This window comes from Acomys minous (assembly GCF_964271855.1).
Source record: "Acomys minous genome assembly, chromosome: 9".
Lineage (NCBI taxonomy): Eukaryota > Metazoa > Chordata > Mammalia > Rodentia > Muridae > Acomys > Acomys minous.
Window position 1 is genome coordinate 59,016,365 of NC_140490.1, and position 23,544 is coordinate 59,039,908.

General features: G+C 39.6%; 1 protein-coding gene across 11 annotated transcripts in view; it reads right to left on the bottom strand.

Moving 5' to 3' along the window:
* Window positions 1–4,441: 4,441 nt before the first annotated feature.
* PRP4K (pre-mRNA processing factor kinase PRP4K) overlaps window positions 4,442–23,544 on the bottom strand; it is a 34,079-nt gene continuing 14,976 nt past the window's right edge. For 2 of the 11 annotated variants that reach the window (XM_084797179.1, XM_084797181.1), the window contains exons 5-17: window positions 22,655–22,736; window positions 20,859–21,069; window positions 19,085–19,158; window positions 17,440–17,530; window positions 16,731–16,878; window positions 15,608–15,745; window positions 15,010–15,163; window positions 11,355–11,469; window positions 10,567–10,718; window positions 10,099–10,185; window positions 7,245–9,123; window positions 6,439–6,484; window positions 4,442–4,626 (exon numbers count right to left, since the gene is read on the bottom strand). In XM_084797179.1, the coding sequence (XP_084653305.1) occupies window positions 8,920–9,123; window positions 10,099–10,185; window positions 10,567–10,718; window positions 11,355–11,469; window positions 15,010–15,163; window positions 15,608–15,745; window positions 16,731–16,878; window positions 17,440–17,530; window positions 19,085–19,158; window positions 20,859–21,069; window positions 22,655–22,736 (1,456 nt within the window). In that variant the 3' untranslated portion in view covers window positions 4,442–4,626; window positions 6,439–6,484; window positions 7,245–8,919. Of the gene's footprint in view, window positions 4,627–6,438; window positions 6,485–6,798; window positions 9,124–10,098; window positions 10,186–10,566; window positions 10,719–11,354; window positions 11,470–15,009; window positions 15,164–15,607; window positions 15,746–16,730; window positions 16,879–17,439; window positions 17,531–19,084; window positions 19,159–20,858; window positions 21,070–22,654; window positions 22,737–23,544 lie in introns of all 11 variants that reach the window. The other 9 variants (XM_084797189.1, XM_084797180.1, XM_084797188.1 and 6 more) reach the window with 9 other exon arrangements.

Below are 23,544 nucleotides of genomic sequence, written 5' to 3' on the forward strand. Positions count from 1 at the left end.
TATTGGGGGGGGGGGGGCGGGAAACAGGAGGGTGGCTGCCTCTGCTGAGAGCAGCAGCCCAGAACTGTGTGGGAGTTGTCAAGACTTTTTATAGGGTTTGAGGGGGGGATGAGAAGCCTTCCAGGATGGCCTGGGATTGTTGGGAATTTTGGCCTGGCTTGGGGCAAACTCTGGAGGGGCTGGATTCACCCAGAAAGGTTAGGTATTCTGAGGAGCGGGGCTTGGTGGCTGGAGGTCCTTAGGGGTGGAACCTGGCCACTCCCACACCTGGAGGTGCTTACACTTTCTACCTCAGCACCTTTCCCCTTTCCTTCCTTATCTCCAGAAACCTAGCTAGTCTAGCCTTTGACATTTGCTTGGTTCTGCAGAGGTGTTACCTGGAACTGAGGAGATGGCCTGATGACTTGACTTCGGTCCCTGGAACCAAAGTCAACCACATTTGAAGGAAAGGATGCAAAGTCCCAACTCCACAGGTGCATTTCAACACATGCACACTCACAGTAGTAATAATGCTAGGAGTCACTTTGCTTAGCCCTTGTGCCATATGCTTACAGGCAAGGCAGTCCAGCATTTTGACAGCAGTGCAGCCTGTATGCCATATATATTGGACTTGCTTGCTACAAATCTTCCATTTCCTCTCCAACATGAGAGCAGTATCACTTCTTTTGAACCCAAGTACAGGCTCAGGCATGAAATAACCCTTTTCTTATAGCTTTAAAATACTGCAGAAAATTATAATCATTCATAGCCCCCAGAGCAACTAAAAATATGTCAGTGGGAGGCTCTGGACACATTTGTATTAGCTCTGGCTAACAGAAACTAAACTGCTAAAAGTAAACTCATGAGCTGGTGAGAGAGGCATACCCTGTTTATGATATTTATGGCATCCAACAATCAGGAAAACAAGTAGAGTCCTGGCTTCAGCTGCAAGCTTCCTGAATAATTTTTGGCAGTCCAAGGAACTTGAGAAATGGAGTAAAACATGTACCTCATCCCCTACCTGCCACTGCCACATGTAAATATGGCTTATTTTTTGTGTATTATCCTCCCAGATGAGAATATACTGCAACTGGGATGGGTGAGATGAATTAAGAAATTCAAATTTATGCTCAAGTTACCCACTGCTTGTGTCCTCGCATTTGCCATTTGTCAAATGGTTTTCTTTAGCACAGGCCACAGGTCACAGAAAGCATGTCTAGGTTTTAGGTTAAAGACAGAATTTTCTGGAACAACACAACACAAAAGGGAATGGTAAACAGGATTTACTCATCACAGCCCCATTATCCAAAGATGCTTAGTGACAGTCCTTCATAGAACGCAAAAACATGTATTTTCACATCCCCTACAGTTCTTACTCACCATCTTGGAACCTCTAATTTTTACAAATCCTGAACAACTAGTGCTTGTATTCATTGTTTTACCTTTAGTTACTTGGCCTTCGTCTCCCCACTTTTAGATTCATAATGAAACCTGTATGAGATCTTTTGGAATCAAAAGCCTGTCTTATTCATGATCTCCTCTTGATATTTAAAACCAAATTGACAAATGGACCTTCCCCACAATCTTGGGGTAATCGTCCTTGATAGGAACAGCTCATTCTGAGATTTTTGTGGTTTTGTTTTTTGGCTTTGGGGGTTTGTTTTGTTTTGTTTTGAACTTTTATTGAATGTCTATGATTTATTTGTTCATGCACCAAAATCCCTCTCCTCCCCCTAGTAAAATTAAACAAAAAAATCTTGTCACAGAAGCTGTAGTGTAACACAGGGCATAGCCTTTTGTCCACATTTGTTTACTTTCAAATGTTCATTGCTACAAATCATGGGTCTGGCTTGAGGCCTGCACTATCATTACAGGATCCTCACTGGGACTGCTGTCAGATACCATTGTTGCCGTGTGTCAAGGAGATTCTTAACCTTTGAATCTGCAGGTCCGGCCCCTTCATGTGTTCCAGCAAGTCATACATGGGGTAGATGTTGGGGTGAGGTCCACTCAGAGCCCTGGATCAGAGCCACTCCCTTGTCCTAAGGGCAGGGCCCACTTTCTTGTTCCCCTATCATCATGGCAGGGCCAGCTCTCCTGCTCCTGTGTCTCAGGGTAGGGCCGGCTCACCTAGTCTCTTGTCCTTAGGGCAGGGCCCCCTCTCCTGCTCCCATGTCATCATGGCAGGGCCAAATTTTCAAAACAGGGTCTGTGTAGGCTTGCCTGGCCTGGACTCGTTTTGTAGACCAGGCTGGCCTCGAACTCAGAGATACACTTGCCTCTGCCTCCCTGACTGCTCATTTTGAGAATATAAACCCATATCCGATGGAATTACAGCTCTAACACTTAAGACAGTTCCTTCACCTCTGCTTCACTTTGAGGATCTACCTGTAAAGGAGGTGGCATACATCACAAAAATTAGATGACTAGAGAGTAAAGGTCACATGAAAACAACAGGACAAGAGAATGGCACAGGAGGGCAGACCAGCTCAGAGCCTTATCTAGCAGTGAAGGATGGCAATTGTCAAGGTACTAACACTTCTTGCAAGGCCATGAGTGGGAGGAGGAGAGGATGAGAAGGTGGCAGGCAGGAAGAACACCTCAGAGCTCTGTAGAGGTCAAACAGGATTTAGACCTGCAGCAGCCCAGAGCTTTTACAGTAGTCCTGCTTTAGTCCCTTTGAACATAGGGGAAACTTTTTTTTTCTTCCTCAAAATTTGGACATGAATTTAACTGTTAGGTCATCACGTAGAAATATAAACTGTTGGAAGCAATAGCCATATGGCCAGTTTCTTATAGGATACTAAGATGCTACTGCAGGACAGGGATGTGGCTTTGTCCAGTGTGCTCATTTCATCTTCAGGAAGCCCTGGGTTTGACCCCAGCACTGCATAAGTTGGGCTCACGCTTATAATCCTAGTACTTGGGAAGAGGAGGCAAGAGGATAATTAGTTCAGTCATCCTCCAACGTATGCCAAGGTCAAGGCCTGGACAGGCAACCCAACCTAACCAGAAAAACCACAAAACCACCAGATGATTCTATATAATCCCTGCTTTAAAAATAAAACACCACCAAACAAAAACAAAAAATAAAAAACCACACTGCCAGAGGGGCTAAAAGTGAGATGAATGGCAAAACTCTCTGCTTGAGTCCCTGAAACGAACAAGAGATGCACGCAGGGTGGGACACTGATGGAGAGCGGTAATGACAGGATATGACTTCCTCCAAAAGGTAGTATCTATGAATCCAGTGTAAAGTTCACTGCTGGAAGAAAACTGTCAAAAACAAATACATCTGACTACCTTTCATGTCTGCCAGAAGCCAACTTCTGCCATCACTTTTGAACCATTTAAAATACGTCTCAATATGAAGCAACCCCATTCAGGATAATTTAGAATAACATGGCTGGTTCTGATGCTTAGTTTTCCGTATTTGAGATTTCCTTAGTGTCTGAGGTTGTATTTCATCAGATACATGTTAAAGGCCTTTGGGCTCCTGGAACACTCACCCAATGAGCTACATAGCTCCTTTCAGATCTAACAGATAAAAACCACCTTCATGGCTACATGAGGTGACTATACAGCTTCAATCTCCTACCAAGTCAAGCAGAAAATAACAGACCTTTACAAAACCACTAAGAGCCTGTGCCGCTGGACTTGCCCCTTACTGCGACCCAACCAGACCACTTAGTTCAGACCACTACGATCAGCAAACTCTTCCATACCTTCAAATCCTGCTCTGCGTGTGCTATAGACTTATTTGTTCCTTGTTTTTAAAAGCTGTAAACAGTTTAAGAAAACAAGTGAGGAGAATTGAAGGGTAAGACAGTCCAATAGGTCTAGTTTGCACACAGCAATCAGCCAAGAAGGGATTAAAGTCACCATGAGGAAAACCAGAGAGAAAACATGAACCCAACACTGGTATTCTCTATGCTCTGACAACATTTTGACATTTGTGAGCGAAGTCAGCCTATTTCCAAGCCTGCAGGTTTTAAGCAGGACTTTCCCCTCCTCACCTTCCCATCGTTGTGACTCACAGGACACATTTAAGTCTTGTGTGTGTGCACAGACACATGAAGGCTGAAGGCCGACGCTGGGTGTCTTCCCACGTTACTCTCCACTTTATTTCTGAGGCAGGGTCTAATTCTGTAAGACACCAAGTCCAGAGTACCCTGTGCCCGGCCACCCAGCAGCACTGGGCTACTGGAACAAACCAGTGTCCAGCTTTTATGTGGGAACTGGGAATGTGAATTCAGGTCCCCATGCTTACAAGACAAGCACTTCAGGGCCCTCTTCTGAGATTCTCTCAGGTAAAGATTCCCATTTAACTTTATAATGAACAAGGCCTTAGTCACATTTGAGCAGAGGTTCTTTTCAAAGCATATCTGCCATTAATGAACCAGGAGCTCAGAAATAATACCAGGTAAGAAACGGTGTCTGTAAAGAATGCCAGTAGACAATATGGTAGCAAGAGGCATACTTTATTAAGCTTTCATTAAGTTGTTTGGGATCATTTGCTGCTACAATGCAAGTTACAACTCAAATGGTATCACGAACAATTAGGATATACATCAAGCATTTTCTGAGAGCAGGTTCCGTATCTTGATCACTAAATGGAATGGTTCTTCAGAAGAACAGTCCCTTACCCTATATACAGAAGAAGAGAAAATAAGGATGCCACAATGAAATCTCAAAGTACCCAAAAACAAAACAAATCCAAACCTTATAGTCAACTTTGTATACAGCATTCACACATAAAATTTACAAATATTTACAGTGTATATATATAAAGGGCATTGCATATAGGAGAATAAATTCATGTTGAATTTAAAATGGCCAGATAATACTAAAATATACTAGAGTCCAATTGCTCATGGTATCATAAAGAAAGAAATCACATACTATATAATCACATCTCACTATACAATTATCCAAAAAATAAACATTCATCCCTAAATAAATAAACTTTAATAATATAATTCTTTTGTTTCATTTCAGAGTCTACTTCTACCTATGCTACTAGAGTAGACTAAGAGAAATACAAACCTGGGGCCAAATTGACAATACATTTCACTAACCCTACTACATACCATAGAATATGCATTTTGTGTCTTTCAAAAATATCTCGTTAGGAAAAAAAGATAGAAATTGCAATGGTAAGATAAAAATCACATTTATTTAAAACAAAATAGCTAAGAAAGTAGCCACTGGGAACGAAGAAACAGAACGTTGTTAGTCAGGACTTCAGCATAAATACTGGAGAGGTTGCTGTTTATAACAAAATGCTGCTCCTGCTTAGACCTGCCGAACTCCCTCGCTTCTGACAGTCCTGGAGAACAGAGTCTGCCAAAAGACCTAGCATCCAACACGGATGCTGGCCATCCCTCCTCTAACCTTAGAGAAAATGCTTGAGTTTTCCAAACCCTCTTCAAGGTGCACTGCCCCAATAATGTTAGCTCTCTGGACTGACTGCCCATGTATATAATGATTACACATATCTCCATGTATTTTGGTATTCTTTATTTCCTAAAAACCCACAAATTTGGCTTTAAAATTTTTCTAGAAGACAAGAAAGTTTTATGAACCTCGAGTCTGATAATCACCTGTTATTTTTGCCATAAAGTATGAAAGCCTAAACTTCATGTCAGATTTGTCTGAAAACTAGTTGGCTACTCAGGAACATGAACAGCAAAGGTTTGTTAAATAGGATCATTACCAAATGACCTCATCCTAGCAGAGGTAGGTCCTATGCAACTGCAAACTTCCACCTCAGCAGTTACCACATCAAATAGAATGCACTGTCGATCTAATACAGTTTAAAGAGGTCCTTCAAGGTTGGGAAAACTGACAATATAGTGTGTGCTTGCATCCCCCATGTCTGCTATTACTACTTTAAGATTTATGACATTAAAAAGTTTGTCACAAAGGACTAAGACAAAAAAACAGCTATTAAAGGAGTTGGAAACAGCTTATTAAAATTCTATCTACTCTTACTATTTAGGCACCTGCTTGAAGCTAAAGCATTGGAAGGAAGGAAGGAAGGAAGGAAGGAAGGAAGGAAGGAAGAGAAAAGAAAAGAAAATAAGAAAGAAAAGAAAAGAGGGGCTTAGGCAGACCTTGGACTCCAAATCCTTCTGCCTCCACTAGCCCAGTGCTGAGACTACAGGTGTGGCCACCACACCCACCTTGCACATTCCTTTCAAATGTACACTAACTTGGCAGTTACTGTTTTCTTAGCGACCTTGAGAGCCAATTTTGACATCTATGAAATGTGGGCTTTTTATATGCCTAAACTTGGTGTTTATTCTAGAGGAAGGGTATAGCTGTAGAAAATATGATAAAAACAAGCCCTTTACAGATGAGCACAGCAGCATACTACTCTAAATACCACAGCAATGAAACCCAAATTACAAGACACACACTAAATGAGAACTGAAAAGATCTTTATGGGACAGAAACCTTGGCTCATGTCTTCTGGCTGCCGTCATCTTCCACTGAGCTGCACCTAAAACACAAAGAACAAGTAACAAGCAACTTTGTTTTTTTAAAGAGTAGGCAACAGCTTTGAAGGCATAAGATGAACTGTTTCTAGTGGAAATTAGCTTATTAAGTAACTATAAATGAAGGCATGAAAATCACCAGAAGCAAAACATCAACTATTTTGAGTGAAAACAACTATAAAAGACTTGAATATGCAGCATACTAGCACCAAAATAAAGTAAATCATGGTGGGAAAATCACTATCCATATCATTAAGGTGGATGCTGCACCGTGATGCCTCATTTAAAAGGCTTCACTCTACCTGCAGATGAAAATCACCTTATCTTAGTAAGTCTAGCCATGAAGAGACGGGTGTAGGTTCATAGGAGGCTTATTATCTATCACCTTCCTGGCTGTGTAGTTCATTTCATGTCTTTAAATGGAGCATAACCCACCAGGAGAATGCTGCTATTCTGATATTCCATTCTTGAATGCACCAAAGTGTGCATGCTTGTTGTAATTAGGTGCCTGGGTGAATAAAAAAATCCCATTTACAATGTAAAAATATTATTTAAACCCCAAAATTTTATTGTTCTCCATAATCCTCAGGGAGACAAGCAGTAAGTGTGCCCATTCCCCAACAGAAAAGGTTACATAGGATTTTTAAATTTCTCTTCTACTATCTTAAAAATACAAATTCCTTGTGTTGCAAAACCAAGCTGATTTACATGATTTTGTTTTAAACTGTTGCTAAATGTTTATCTACACATGCTGTCAGAAATAACCTTGTTAAGAAGGTGAAGCTGGTGTCTCAGCAAATCAGACCCCTTGGAGAAGGCGTCGAATGGCCTGTGCCCCGTTTTCCTTTTTCTCTTTCCGCACCATCAAAAGGAAAAGTGAGAAAATAGCAGAAACATTAGTTAAATCCTGAGTGATACCCCATAACCTACAGGAATAACCTCACTACACTGAAAGCTGACAAAATTTGGTGGACTTTCTCTGGGTGAAATAATTAAGACCCTAATTATTTTTTTACAAAATTAAAAATCAGGCTATACTGAATTATATTTTTAGCAGGTAATACTTTCAGGAGAAAACAAAGACTGCTTTTACTATTTACAGTTTACCTGACTTACCAGCACTGAAGACAAATCTTTTAAAAATGGCTACAAATGCCTTGTTCACAAAAGACTTTATTACCTAGTGATGCATACTGAGAACATACAGAAATCTGCATGGTCCACTTCCCATGCAGTAGAACAATCTTCTCTTTACAGTAAGTGAGTGTCAACTGTTTATGCAATAGACAACACTTTAAAGTCACATTTTTAAAGAAAAGCTTCATTTACAAAAGAAATAAAAGGTAAAGAAGCAATTACCGCTTTTAAAAAGCAGCTGCTTTGTTCAAGAGTGGAAGGTTTATGCCTGTATTGAAAGACAACATGATCACAAATAATGCAAACAATGAACAAATGAAAAACACTTTTTACCATAAACCAGTACACTTTCAAAATGACATACAAATAGTTAAAAATCTCATTATGTTGTCTAACTTTTAAATATGAGGACTTTCAGAAGTAGGCCTCGACATTTTAATTAGTAAATGAAAACTATGCAGTTTCTATGTCACTAGAACTGTATTTAACAAAATGTATATAAAGTCTATAGCAAGTTGATTTTAAAAAATTAAAGTTAATAAGAAACAGTACACTGAAGGCGCTCTATCCATCAAGTGCATACGCTTCAAATTTTAAATGTGATGAACAGAACAGAAATTGTAACTATGCTACAGTCGCGATGCGAAAAATAAAACAAGATCAGTTATCACACATGCAGGGAATTCTGCCACAAAGCTATCCCTCATTTTCAATTATTCCAATAAAGTAACATCTTAAAACACTGGTGATGTTGATGGTTTAGCTTACCTTCAGTGTACTGAATGTTGTACACAACCTGCTTTAAAAGAGGAGACATCCCTGCAGGCAGGCTCAAGAAGGAACAGACTCCCTTCGGCACTGACTACACCAAGGGCATGCTGCTGTGGCCTGCACACACACACCTAGGAAAATGTGAATATAAACAGCATTTATGCTGGCCATTGTATCTGAAGACCAAACTGAAGCCAAGTATGCTAAAAACAAATCAACCACCCAGCACTGCTCCTCATAACAGATGCTTTTGTCTTTTATGTGAACTGCAACCATGTACATTAGCACTGTAACTTTGTGCAGTCTTGGCAATTAAAACATTTCTACAGTGAAATTTCACATAAGACACAAAACAGATTAACTAACATTTCTAAAAGAAATATCACCCTTGGTGTTAATTCAAATATATCATGCTTCCTCAAATTTGCTGGAGAAATATTTATAAGTTTATATACATTAATAATAAACTGCTGTGAAACTTCTTCAGTCTTTGTATTTAATTACTCAAACCCTTGGAGTTTCTTCATCTCGTTTAAATTTTTTCCTGGATGAATGCATGCTGCAGGGCCTGGTTGATGCTAATTCGCTTAGCTGGGTCCAACATTAGGATCTGGTCCAACAAGTCCTTTAGCTGGTGCACTTTTTTACGTTGATCTTCAGGAAGTCGCTGGCACCCAATCAAGTCAGCCAACAGGTCCTTAGTTGGATTAATGGTGCTCATGACAGTAACTTTCTCCTAAAAATAATTTTTACAATGCATAGCTCTAAATAAGTTACATGTATGTAAATTAGACTTTGTTTTTGTCTACCAAAGTATTAACACATAAGCAAGAATACTTATGATCAATCACAGATTTGAAATTTTTATGTGTCTTTACCCTCCAAAGATCAATCAAGAAACTCATATGGAAAAGATGAATGACCAAATGAGCCATGAAAATGCAGTGAGCATCTGCTGCCAGAACTCTGCTTTCTCTGGCTCTATTCTTCAGTGGCAAGAGATGGTCTGAACCAGGTCAGTACCAGGACATATAACTCAGTGCTCTGATAAAGCAAGGGCTCAGCATTATAGATTAAAAAAAAAAAAATTAGCCATTATTACTTCCTCCATTGGGCTTTGGAAAGGCTGACACAGAATGTGCATGTCAGCGATGCTGAATAAGGTGTTTAGGAAAGCAGGTCATTCAGGACATGACTCAGCTCTTGGGTCTGTGAGCAAAGGAGGTGAGGTCTGCCTGAACCCGTGTACTTCTTGGCTAAGAATGAACTCATAGGGAGAAGAAAAATGTTGAAGAAGGCAGAGTTCACATGAAGAAGAATTTGGCTTGTAACTATAAAACTCAAAATATAGAAAACTTTCTCCAACAGCAATATAGAAGATACACGGGAGCCAGAGCAAGGAATGAATCTAAGGAAGAGGTGCAAGGACCTACATATGAACGATTACCACCTCAGAGAACTGTTTTAAATCCCTTTATTGTTTTCATAGTATGATGTGTTTTATTCAGAAATCAGTAGCAAAAGGGAACTGCATATTTTGCTGTTATTTAAAAAATAACCATAGTTGCACGCAGCACAAAAACTCAATTCGAGGGTAATTAAGCACAGAGCGTCAGCGTTTAGCACATGGTAGAGCACATCCCCATCTCAGTCCTCACACTGCAAAGAAAACACAGCAGCTACTACTACAGCACACAGAAGCCAGACTCACCCTCTCTGTCACTTTATCAACCTCTATGTACATGAAGTTCAGATTTTGGTCAAAATGTTGATCTTTGAATACACCTTTCCGAATCATCTAAAAACAGAAAGAAAGAAAGAAAAATGGCTTTAAAACTACTACCAAGCTTGCCTGGCACACTACCAACTCTAAACAGCAAACATTATTTAGAACTCTCACGCTGTGCTCAAAACCAAGAGCACTTTCAAGTCTGCACTGCTCGGCCACCTTCTCTCCTGACCAGCGCAGCCTGACACACTAACTAATTCTAACTAATATGCAGCTTTTTCTCCTCATAGCTGTGACTGTCTCATTAAAAAGGGTATCCTCCTCCTGTTCCTGAAAATGGAGCTCCTTCTGAGAGCTCTGGGCTGTGAGAACCATTAAATGAAGCCCCTGCAACAAGAAAGGAACTTAGGGTCAGTAGTCTCTTAGTCTACAGGAAGGAACTTATCCTACCTTATTTGGCATTTTTCCTTTGAGGTCCATGGCGAGCTTCAACATATGGTTATTAGTTTTGCCGGGAAATAAGATTTTTCCAGTATAGAGTTCATATAAGGTACAACCTACAGACCACATATCAATACCGTAGTCATAGCTTTTACCTATAACTGAAAACAAAATGGAGGTTTTAATATATGAGGATAAGAACGTGCAATTCCTTAGCTTTCATTTCCAGTAATGGGGCACTACCTTGGCTTGGAGTATAGCTACATCCATAATAGCATAGCTCACTTTCCTGTTATTTCCCACTAATTCTTAAGATATATACTTTAAGAAACAAACAACAACAACAACAACAACAACAAAAAGCAAAACAATAAAATTGCCAACAGGTTTAAAAATATGGGGAGGAGAGGAGCTGTATGGACTGGTACAGACGCCTCCTCTTTCGCCTTTCGCCTTTGCTGCAGGTGCTGGTCAGCCTCAACCCAGGCAACAGGAAGAGAAAAACCAAAGGTCCCACACAATCCACAAATGTGATAACCAGACCTTGAACAATCAAGAGAGCAGTCTTCTAAAGTCGAAGGTTTTCCACAACTGTTTTGCTACTCTTGCTTGACATGATCAAGACTCCTGTCCCAACTACCTTCACTCCACCCGAGGAGGATGAACTGCTACGGTTCCCTTCCTCATGAACGAACTCATGCAGCTGCTGAAGTGTGATGGAAAACAGTGCTTAGACATTACACGCGCGGCTTCCACCACGGGATGGCCCAGGCATAAGGACACTCTAGGAGACTTACTGATCTCCGGAGCGCGGTAAAATCTACTGACAAGGTAAGGCGTTATATCATTATCTGCAACATGTGAAGCCGATCCAAAGTCACAAAGCTTTAAAATTGTTTTTGATTCATTAACCTGCAAAACATTTTTCAAGGAAATTCAATTCATGCCAGGGATAAACAAATTAAATTGTCTTTAAGAATTTAAATTAATCCCAATACTAAGAGTAAAAGTCACTCATTCAAAAATTCCTTTTCTATTATACAAGTTCCTAATTATGAAAAAGTACTCATACAATATTTTATTACAGCTGGTAAGACTTTTGTTTCTAAGTGAGGAGATATGGGGAATGCCAGGTACATTTAATTTTAGTTAACGCTATTTAATATAGAATCAGGTAGTGATATGAAAACTTCATTTCACGAGGCAAAACAGGTCTAAGCTTCCCTTGAATACTTTAAGTCATGTTACTCTCTAAGTAAGACATAAGAACATTTATTAATAGAAAAAAAATCTAAGTCAACTATCAGTTGCCAGAAAATTACAATGACAATAAATGAAAAAAGAATGACAATTAACTAAAAACTAAAATGATTCTTCATCTGTTACCTGGTTTATATTATCTTAAACTCTGCAATCACTTTAAGTCTGAAAAATATTAAATCCCTTCAGTATAAAGTACTAGTCAAGAGAATGTTAAATGTATCTGACAGACTGATAAACATGAACTCTATATTAGCCATTTGCTCTCGTTTCCTTGATAAATACTTCCATATACACAGTAACAGTGACATCTGCTGAGAAAGGCTGGAGCTGCTCCCATGACTGTTGTCACTCATGATCAGAAGCAGGTTCAGGATTAACAAGTGAAGATAATTCATATTCCAGAGTCCCTTCCCCCCTTCAAAAGAGACACACAAATTCTGAGTTGAGACTTGAACTTGGCCTACTATTCCCACTCCCATGGCAATTAGTAGTTTAACCAGCTCTAGTATTCTCTGGGAGGGGGAGTTATCATCACAAAGTGTAAGACTGGACCATCGCTGGGACCCAGAGAATTCAGGTATGATAGTTCCTGCCTCCAGCCCAAGACAGAGTTTCTATGTAGCTCTGACTGGCCTTGAACTCCCAACGTTTGCCTGCCTCTGCCTATAAGTACCAAGATTAAAGGAATGAGCCACCAAGCCCAGCCAAACACAAATTATTTTAAATCATAACACATCAACACCCATTTTTTTTACTTTGGAGATCAGTAGAAAGTTGTATTAAAATGGTAAATACTTTATAAAACAAAACAAAACAAGCAAAAAGTTTTAACACCCAGAAACCACAGGGAACCATGTGACAGTGAACTTCTGAGCTGGCTACAATGCATTAGTAGTAGGGCATCTACACTCACTCAGACTGTGGGGTTTTTACCTGGTGTTGGGGTACAGCACAGGGCCCTCATATAAGCTTTATACCAGTGAACCACGCCTTCAGGCCCCACTGCACCCCACATACTTCGGTTTGCTATGCAATAACTACTCCCCATGAGGGATGCTATACATCAATCACACTGTTGCTAAAACAGACTAAAGGCATTCATTTCATTCACTGACAGGAATGAAATCAGTTCCAGGTACTCTGGGATTTTTTCCAAGAGGTATTTAGTTCTCAAAATTCTTGTGAAAATCTAAACTATCATTGATTAAAGAAAAAGGAAAGTGATCCAAAACAAAAGCTTGTAGGACACTGCCAAACATCTTTAACTGCCAAAGCACTACACAGGTATTTGCTCTGTAATTATCTTCTAACCTGCAGTTATGCTGTTTTTCACAATTTTTAAAAGACCAATCAGAAGTAAAAAGTATAAGTTGGCCACTCAATTTCATCATCCACTTAAAATATACCAGCCAATAATTTCTCAGCAATCCCACCCCTAAGTATTATCAGACACAAAATACAGTATCATACAAACACAAACCAAGTATCAATTTGGAATGTGTACCAATAATTAACATTAACACCCTGGAAGGAATTATTGTAAGCTAGATGGTATGTGTGTGCCTCAGCGGTTAAAATGCTGGCTTTACAAGCAAGAGGATCAGAGTTCAGATCCTAAGCACACACGTAAGAAATGGGAGCGGTGGTAAGCACCTCCATTGTCAGCACTAAGATGGTGGACATAGGACATTCCCAGGGGTTCACTGGATGATTCATGTAGCTCCACATTCGGTGAAAGACTATCTCATAAAAATAAGATGGAGAACAATAGAGGAAAGACATTCTATGTCATCTTTGGCCTCTACATGCTCACACATGGGCAGATATCTTTATGCACAGATACATAAAATCACACAAAATAAATGTGAACTAAGGAGCTTCAGAATTCACTAAGCTTGAGATCACAATTCTAGGGGTACGGTAGCAGAGACTGAACCCAGGGTACTATGCATACATCAATCACTCTACCACCGAGCTTCACTATCCCCTGCCCAGGCACAATCTCAGCTCAAACATGAGTTCCTAGTAAAGAAAACCTTATATATGTGGCTCTTCCTCTGGGGCAGTATTCTAGAACTGATTACTTTAAAAAAAAAAAAAAGTGCACCAAACAAACAAAACAGGAGTGTGAGGGCTACAGAGATAGTTCAATTGTTAAGAACCCTGGAACTGGCTTGTGGCTCCAGAGGAACCAGGGGCGGGGGTGGTGTTTGAGTCTTAGAATCCACATGGCAGCTCACCCTTCTGCCCCTGTAGGCACTGCACTCACTGAGTGTACACACACACACACACAAGTAAAAATAAAAAGGAAAACAACGTAAAAAAAAAAAAAGAAAGAAAGAAAACACATGTTGAGAACACATGCCTGGCAGGTGATCAGGCAATTCACCAAGCTGTGTCTAAGCTTCAGACTGTGACTATCATGGAGAGGTGAAGAAAGGGGCCAAGGAGGGGAGGGCTATGTTTGTGCATTAATGCTAACACCATGGCGATGTCTCCAAATTTCAAAAACATCAGGCACCATGAAATCTGATTGTAGGCACCAGAAATCACTAATCAGAGATGCCACGCTTCAAAGTAAGGTCTTCAACAATACCTAGCCAGAGATGAACCTTACTTGCCAGCTTTAAAGGAAAACAAAAGACAAACAAAAAACCAAACACTCCACAGGAACCAAGTATGGTAGCATGTGTCTGTAATCTCAGCATGAGATTTGGGGAGCTATATTAAGAAAATAGTGAATTTGAGGCTGCTAAAGAGCAATACTGTAATATCTCAAAGCACCAAACAAAACCAGTCAAACACCTTCTACACTGAACTCTAAATAGCTGCTTAGAGACAGCAATGTCCTTCATGTCCACAAAACCAGCACGTACTTCAACACGCAACACTGCACAGCCTTCTCTAGCTATTCAAGGAAATATTACCATTATTCTTGACATCACTACATCCTATAAATATTAATCAAAAATTTTAAAATAGATAATTAACTTCCTCTTTCCTCACCATAGTTTTCTATGAAATTCATGGCTCAATTTCAAATGAAGAAAAAAATTTGGCGAAGTCAGTCATGTTGATATACAGAAATATACTTTGTAATGGTATTTTGCAATATAACAATAATCCTATTATTAGTTGTTAGGAAGAAATATGGACATACACACAAGGTGGCCTGGTTGTTTGACTTACCAGAATATTGTCTGGTTTGATATCTGCATGCAGGATATTGCATCTTTTAAGGAGTTTCAATGCCAGGAACAACTGCTGACTATACGACCTTACAGCTTTAATATGAAGACCAACATCCTTACCATATTTTTTCAATACCTCTCGCAAATTCATACTTAAAGAGAACAAAACCAGAAAATGGGGTTAAAAAAAAAACAAATACAAAGGGAAAATACTTTCAAGCATAAATCAAGTGCAAAATACAATTTATGTAACTGTTTGAGAATCATTATCCCCAATGCTTGAGAAATTATTTGGTACTAAGATAAGAGAACAGCAATGTATCTGTAATATAGCTTAATTTTCAAAGTAAACTAAGGAAGAGCTACATAATAACTCCCACTTAACTTGAAAATAAAACTCAGAAGCCATGTTGCTGAAGGTAAAACTGCTATCTTTCCCCACCACTCCTACTTCTGTGCATCAGACTGTGAGTTCTTGTTTTACACAGTAGTGATTTTCAAGATAATACAGTTAACAGAAAGAGCCCACAGTTCCCTGAATGAGGCTGGTAGATAAATCACATGAGCACTTGACTGAGAGGGTCTTGATACTTTACCTGAGAGGCTCAAATACAAGACAGAGGTGCTGTTTGTGGTAAAAGTGTCTGAAGAGGCGCAGGCAATGGAACTTGTCATCAGGATCAGCATCATTAAGCTTTTTCAAGAACTCCAGTTCTTTTAAACCAGTCTTTTGCCTGCAATGAAGGGAAAAGAAAAAAGTTAGAACAGAAAGATTTAGAAATAACACCCGCCAGAAACAGCCTGATAAGTAATATGCCATATGCAACACACGTAAAAAAGTACCTAATGTGCCCTTTTTTAAATTAAAATTTTACAAATCTCAAAATATCTTGATGTAATTATTATTTTGGTTCTTCTAAGAATGTAATTATTGGGTATGTCTCCCTAAGTATGACTTTGCTACTGAAAATCTGACTATATAAACTCTCATAAGCTACATCTTAAAAACAAGTGTCTACAGCACAGAAGGTTAGACTTTGCAGTCAAACATATTATTCTAAACTTAGGACAATCAAAGACTTGAAGAAAACTGTCACACTGAAAGCTGGCTCTACCACTTCACTCTGTAATACAGACTTAAATATATGTGTATGGGAATAGGGGCTGGAGAAAACGCTCAGTGATTGGGAGTATTTGGCAGATCTTCTAAAAAAAACCTAATTCAATTCCCAGCACCCACATGCCAGTCCACAACGGTCTGTAATGCCAGTTCCAAGGGATATGACACCATCAATATAGACATAACATGCACGTAAAACACCAATGTACATTAAAAAAATATATGGGAATGGCAATTATTTATGTTTATGAGAGAAAAAAGCCAAGAGATGAAAGACAAAAATAATTTCTGCCAGTATCTAAAAATCCATTTTGATTTGCCGGCTGCTATATGCTGAGTAACAATCCATATACTTTCTTATCCCCTTTCTAGGTTAAGGCTGTCATAGCACAGGATGGCATCAGGTGTCACAGAAGGTCTGAGGACATCCGAGTGCAGAGCAGGTAGTGAAATGATTTCGACACAACACAACTCCCCATCTAACACATGACTGCAAATTAAACATTCCGCAGTCAAAAATCTTCTCTAAAATTTTTAAGTAACTGAGTTTCTTGTTTGGGTGTTTTGTTGTTGCTGTTTTTGTTCAGTTCTGAACTTACATGAGCTCGTTGTTTCTGATGATCTTTACGGCCACTTCCTGATTGGCTCTTGCGTTATCCCTGGCACGTACGACATTGCTGAACACACCCTGCCCCGTGTAGCCATACACATTGTAACGCTTATCTAGGACTTCCCCGATGTTCACACCTGAAGCCAATTTAAAAATTAAAAGTGTGATTATAAAAATAAAATCAAGAAGTTGTTAAAACATTGAAGTCATTTAAAAACTGGATGAAATCGTCAGTTTCTAACACATAATAAAAAAATCTAGCCATTGCCTTGGTCATTTTTTCAGAATGTGAAAGAAGCTACCTGCCTATTTCAGACAACTCTAAGAGCTCTCATGGTCTATCAGCTGCTGACAACTTTATAAACATGCTCACTCGAGTGTCTTCAGCTGTAGTACCGCAAGACAAACGCTCAGTGACTAGCACCCGAGTTCCTTTTTGCCATTGCTTTTGCCTTCTACTATAAAGATGGTCAAGTGGTAGACCGTCTTCTCTATAGAGGGTTCATTCATGGCTGAAATACCTACACATAAATTTAGGCTCACTTTAACTAATATGTAATGCTTCTGGGCTGCTAATTGGAATATAACAAAAATTCATATGCCATGACTGGCTGAGCCACACTTTTCTAGACAGAGCTCAATAATGTGTTTATGAAATTGCACAATGAATTTTAAGTTGATGAGAAAGGAAAACTTACGGTAATAGCCTTCTGCATCTGTCCAATTATCTCTGAGGTTGGGATTTTCTTTGAAATCTTTCCCAATGCCAGCAGCCCGGAGACGAGCACTCTGAAATGAGGGAGGCAACTGAATGGTTACCAGCGACTACATACTTAAAATAGCTCCTTAATAACACATTCAAAAATGGCAAAACTAGCATTTATTAAATTAACAACTGATGGTTACTACTGCTTATATACATTCAAGGTTGCCAAGGTATAATTACCAAAACGTGTTACATCTTAGTAACAGGAAAAACATTTAGGGAAGATTTCCAAAAGGTTCTGGGTATGAAGAGGGTACTAAAAATGAAAATAAAAGTTCAAAATTAGATCTGGCTCCCTGGTGAGACAGACTGGAGAAACTCCTACCTACTGGAACTCCATAAACCAACCAGTGTCCAGCATTACCTACCGATTTCCATCATTTCTTTCTCTGCCTCCCTGTCCATGGAGACATTTGAACCCTTACCACACAGGCATGAAATGTAGTAACATTCACTGGCTGTACTAGGTTGAGCCTGTGTGGAAAATTAAAAATAACATCTAATATTTGTGAAGAACTCTATTCCATATTATTCTCCACGATACACAGAAGATCCTGCAATAATGCTATTGTTTGTTTATTAAACGCCCCCAACCCACACTCCTAAGTCTTTGTGACAAAGGCTTTTTGGTTCCCAGGCCGGTACTACTGGGAGGCAGTGGAATCTTTTAAAGAGCTGATAGCTAGCAGAAATTCAAAGGAGATTATGAGACCCAAAATCTTCCTCTTTTCTCCCTCTTCTTGACATTAGGTGAGCAATTTTACACCACTTACTCTAGCCATGATTTGCTGTCTATTCATGGACCCAAAGCAGCAAAGCTAACTAATTATGGGCTAGCATCCAAATAAATCTTTTCTCACTAGAAGTTAACTATCCAGGCATTTCAATAGGGTAACAGATAGGGAACAGAGAACCACGTAGGCAAATGGTGGGTGCTGATGTTTCAATGGCACACTAATTATTTCATCTTCTCTCAATCCCTCCTCTTCTAGTGTACTTGCTGTGGTCCATGTGACACATTACTGATTACTCAGGCCAATCACAACGTCTGCAGGGTCTCACATACTGTTTATCCTACTTCATTTTGATTTTTTGTGTTAGATTTATCCTCTGTTTCTTCTAAGGCCTTGCATTTCTTATGACCTTTTATAAACTGAAAATGGCCTCAGACTTTCAGGTGTATTTGTAGTAAAAAATGTTCAATAAAAAGACACTGATAAAACATTACAGCAAAACAAGAACAAAAGTAAAAACAAAACAAAAAATCTAGTGACTAAGAACACTTACAGTCTCTAACTACCACACATGCATACGTGCACTACACATTTAGGCTTCTGGGTTGGTGTGCAATTTAGCTAAAGTTCTCCAATTTTTCTGTTATACGACTTTTAAAAACCAATAATTTTGGCCTCAGGGAGGAACAGAACTAGGTCACTTCAGTTGTAAGATGCTATTGACACAGCCTGTCTAGATGTCAGCACTTCTGATGTTACTGTGGACTTCATCTCTCCCTGTAACTGTTCCTATGCCCTAGTCATACAGACTTTTTCCTATGTCACCAATTTAAAATTACTTACATCAAAATAAGCAGCAAACATGTCATCAGATTCTGTAAACATATCAGGTGCCAAAAGCTTCTTCTGAGATGAACCTTAAATGAAATATGCATTAATAATTGAGACATAAAAATAGAAAATAAAATCCAAGTCAACAGACAATTCAGTAGTATTAATCAAATATCTCCTTATTCACTGGCTTTCAGCCAATAATTCAATTGAGAAATAGTTTATTAAATTTGATATAAAATTTCCATTAGAAGTACACATCACATAGATGAACATCAACTTTTGTTCCAGCTAGTTTATAAATAAGCTAACAGCTGTATGATAATCTTGGAGTAAAATAAAAAGCTAGAGTTGGACGCAGTAGCATACACCTGTAATCCTAGCATTCTGGGAAGCAGAGGCAGGCAGATCTCTGTGAGTTCAAGGCCAACCTGGTCTACAAAGCAAGTCCTTGAGAGCCAAGACTACACAGAAAAACCTTGTCTTGAAAAACCCAAAAAGAAAAGAAAAGAGGAAGAAGAAGAAGAAGAAGAAGAAGAAGAAGAAGAAGAAGAAGAAGAAGAAGAAGAAGAAGAAAAGAAAAAGAAAAAGAAAAAGAAAAAGAAAAACTGTCCTTAAAATCTTCTTTAAATACCTCAAAGGGCTAATTTCCCCCTTTGGACAGACATAGATTAGTATCAACCTGTTTACCATTTGCCCCTAAGATATCTAACACTCGTATAGAAAACCGAACGAGAAATAAATACAATAGTTTTCTACAAGTGAACACACACTCAATTCACAGTAAGGGAAATACAAATTAAAACTACCATTAAGTACAAGTACTTATCAAGGACAGTGGCTAAAATTCTAAAAGAAGACAATACTATATTAATAAGACTCTGAATAAATAAGTACCCAGGTGTGGTTTATGGGATGGCAAGATTACATAACCAAGTGGAGAATTTGATAACATATAGCAGGAGCAGACACAAATAATCTATTCCTGGTCTAGACATCCCACTCCACCCCCCAAGACAGGGTTTCTCTGTATAGCCCTGGCTGCTCCGCACTCAATTATTTAAGACCAGCCTGGCCTCGAACTCAAGAGATCAATCTGCCTCTGCTTCCTCGAGGGCTGCAATTACAGGCCTACGCCACCACTCCCAGCTGGCATCCATGTCTTACATTAATACTTGAGAAATGAAAACAGAAGCTAAAACCTCCATCAACAGAACGTCAGTACTATAAATCAAACTTTTCTTTCTTGCACATTGACTTTGCAGGCAACTATTCAAAAACTCTGTGGCTCAGAACTGAAAATGACTTGATGAGCACTTTTATTAAGTTAGTATCAGATGGGTGGTCACAAGTGGACATAATCCGCATACACACTTTCAGATGATTGAATAAAATATTGACATCCTTCACAAGAAATGAGAACCAGTAGAGCCCTTGCCTTGCCAGAACCTGTACGCAAAGTAGCATACACTTGTGATCCCAGCACCAGGAGACAAAGATGGACTCCCTGGACAGCCAGCCTGGCCTACTCATCAAGTTCCAAACCAGTGAGTGACCATGTCTCAAGAAAGGTGGCTAGGGCCTGAGATGATCTGAGGTTATTCCTTGGCCTGCATGTGCAGCTCTACTATACAGACACGTACGTACACAAAGTAAGTGAAAATGCACCTTAACACACAGCACTACTTGAGCATAATACTCCTACACACTCTCTCAAAAGCTAATCATCATAAGGTTATACAGCTAAAACCGCAGAGAAAAGCTTCGCTAACACACTCTAACTCACCATTATTCTGTTCGACTGTCATTAGATTATGCTTGGCTTTTACCGAGGCCTCAAACGTATCGACATTCTCTCGCTCATACTCTTTTACATCAGCAGCCACCCGCTCTAAGATGTCGTCTGGCGAAGGTGATCGTGATCTCGTGCTGCTCTGGGGGCTGCTTGGCTCAGAAGGCACGGATATGTTGCTGTCTTCAGCAAGATATTTGTATTTCTGTAGCAACAACAGATACAGCAGCTTCATAAAACCAGATATTATCTAAATATATTACTTGCAAAAAAAAAAAAATCGCTGCAATAGGACACTGGGAGCCACACAAATATAAAACACAAAGGCATCCACACCTGGCTTGCATCAGGTGCACAATCTTTACAAAACTCTCAATTTCACAAACTCTGAAAGTATCTGTTTGGTGTACACTCATTAGGTGCTAAGACCTGACCAGACCATAGCTACTTATCATTCTTTATCCGCTGATGTGACTACTCATGTATCTCATTTTAGAAATATTAATGTATTGATTACAGGATCTGTTTTAGATCCCTAAGATGTCTCATGTTACTGTCTCAACATTAAAAAATGCTTACGTTTTGAACCCTGTCTGGCATAAGGGATCATGAACCCGACTGAGGGCAAACAAAACAGGTTCAACCAAGTTTCCAGGGGTATCAGCCTAGTACAGACTCTAACAGAGTGCCATTAAAAACCTTCCAGGTCTGCCCTGCAGTTGATTCTTTCCTCAGTTTCCAGCTCGTGGGACTGAGACACCTAAGGACCCGTCCTGCCGAACGGATTCCAGGAGGTTTTAATCTTCTGTCCCTTTAACCTTTTTTTCCTTCTTGTATATGCTAGTTGGGTTGTATAATAAAGTTTAATTGTTAATAAACTGAGACAACAGAGGGCAAACAAAACAGGTTCAACCAAGTTTCCAGGGGTATCAGCCTAGTACAGACTCTAACAGAGTGCCATTAAAAACCTTCCAGGTCTGCCCTGCAGTTGATTCTTTCCTCAGTTTCCTGCCTTAGATTTTGCTAAGTGTGGGTAGGTGAGCTGCCATGGCTGTTGTTAACTTTGTCCTTGGAGAATGCACTTTATAAGGATCGTTGTCCACAATGGCTCCAGTGGCTGTACCAGGCTTTTGATTCAGAACAGCCAAGGAGATGTGGTTTGTCCTTCAAAGCAGCACATCTTATTACTTCATGACTGTTGAGATGTGTAGAACACCTTTCTCTCTCAACTTTCATTTAAATCCCAACTGTGGGCTGGCAATACAGCTCTGTGGGTAAAGGCAACTGCCACCAAGCTGGCAAGCCAAGTTCAACCTCCAGAATCCACCCACACATGGGGAGAGAAACAATTCCTCCCATATCATCCTCATCTCCATGCCTCCACATGCATATACATGTGCACGCACGAGTAGAAAAAAAATTAAAGCAAAATTATAAAACTTGCCATTATCTTTTTAGATACTGAAGTGCTTTTTGTATAGTAACAGAATTTAATTCATTTTGCTAACTGAACTTCCAATTTACCCCATACTTTAAGAATTTTCATGTCTGTTAAAAAAAAAGAATACCTCAAAGTCTCATGTTTTACACAAGAAATTCAGATTACCATTCTATGTAAAATAGAAACAAGCAACAGTCAGTTTTAATAACTAAAGAAATGGCCACTTTTTTAAGTCTCACGAATGTGTGTACACTTCTAGTGACCTGGGTACTGTCACCACTCCCTTCTTTGCTCAGCTTAGAAGCCTTTCTTGTCCTGAGTACTCAGCACTAGAAAGAACATCACATACCTGAACAATCGCCTGCCTCTGTATCCGTCTCTGTTCTATTAGAGCCTCTTCATCTTCTTCCTCTACATCGAAATCTTCAAGGCTAAGGAAAAAAGTCAAACATTTCTGGAGATTCTCAAGCTGTTAACTTGCACATTTTAAAATTAAACTTCAAGCCACAGTCTAAACCATTTCTCTTTACCCAAGGCTCTGCGCTAAGGGAAGCCTAGCAAACTTTACCCCCACTTTGTTCATGGCACTGAACAGAAACAAGAAAGATCTCTACATGGCAAAAAGGCTACCACGGCTCTCTTGGCCTTCGAAGAGTTCTTTCACTGCTCTGTCCTGAGTTTTCTCATCTCTAAAGCAAAGCTGTTATTTCTTTCTGGATCACAGGAAGCTCACGGATACTTCTGCTCTATTTCCTATGAAGAAAAAATGCAAGTGCCACCTGCAAACCCAGCAGAAACCAGTGTAAGAAAAAAACAAAAAAGGATACAGGTAAACACTTGACTCTTTCAGAAGACCAACGTGGCTTAATGTCTAAGAGTGCCCAGACTGTCCACCCGCACGTCTTTATGACCTACTGAGTGCACTGAGTAGTGCTGACATGAACACACGAACTGTGACTGCATCAGGCTCTACATACAACCTTTCTTGTTCCCAGCTTCCTCGGTCATAGAACCAATCAGGGCTCCATAACCCATGCATTACTGATTGAGGGTGGATGGCTTTGTGAGGGGAACTAGCTTGTGCGCTGCAGGCTCTAGTGTCCCTGGCCTTCCGTCACCAGGTAATGACAACATGTCTTCAGACATGAACAACATGTCTCGAGGGAGGCGAGAAGTGCTACTGAGAAATACTCAACTAAATTAGCTTTGCTTGAGATAGCGCATTTAGACACTTGCATT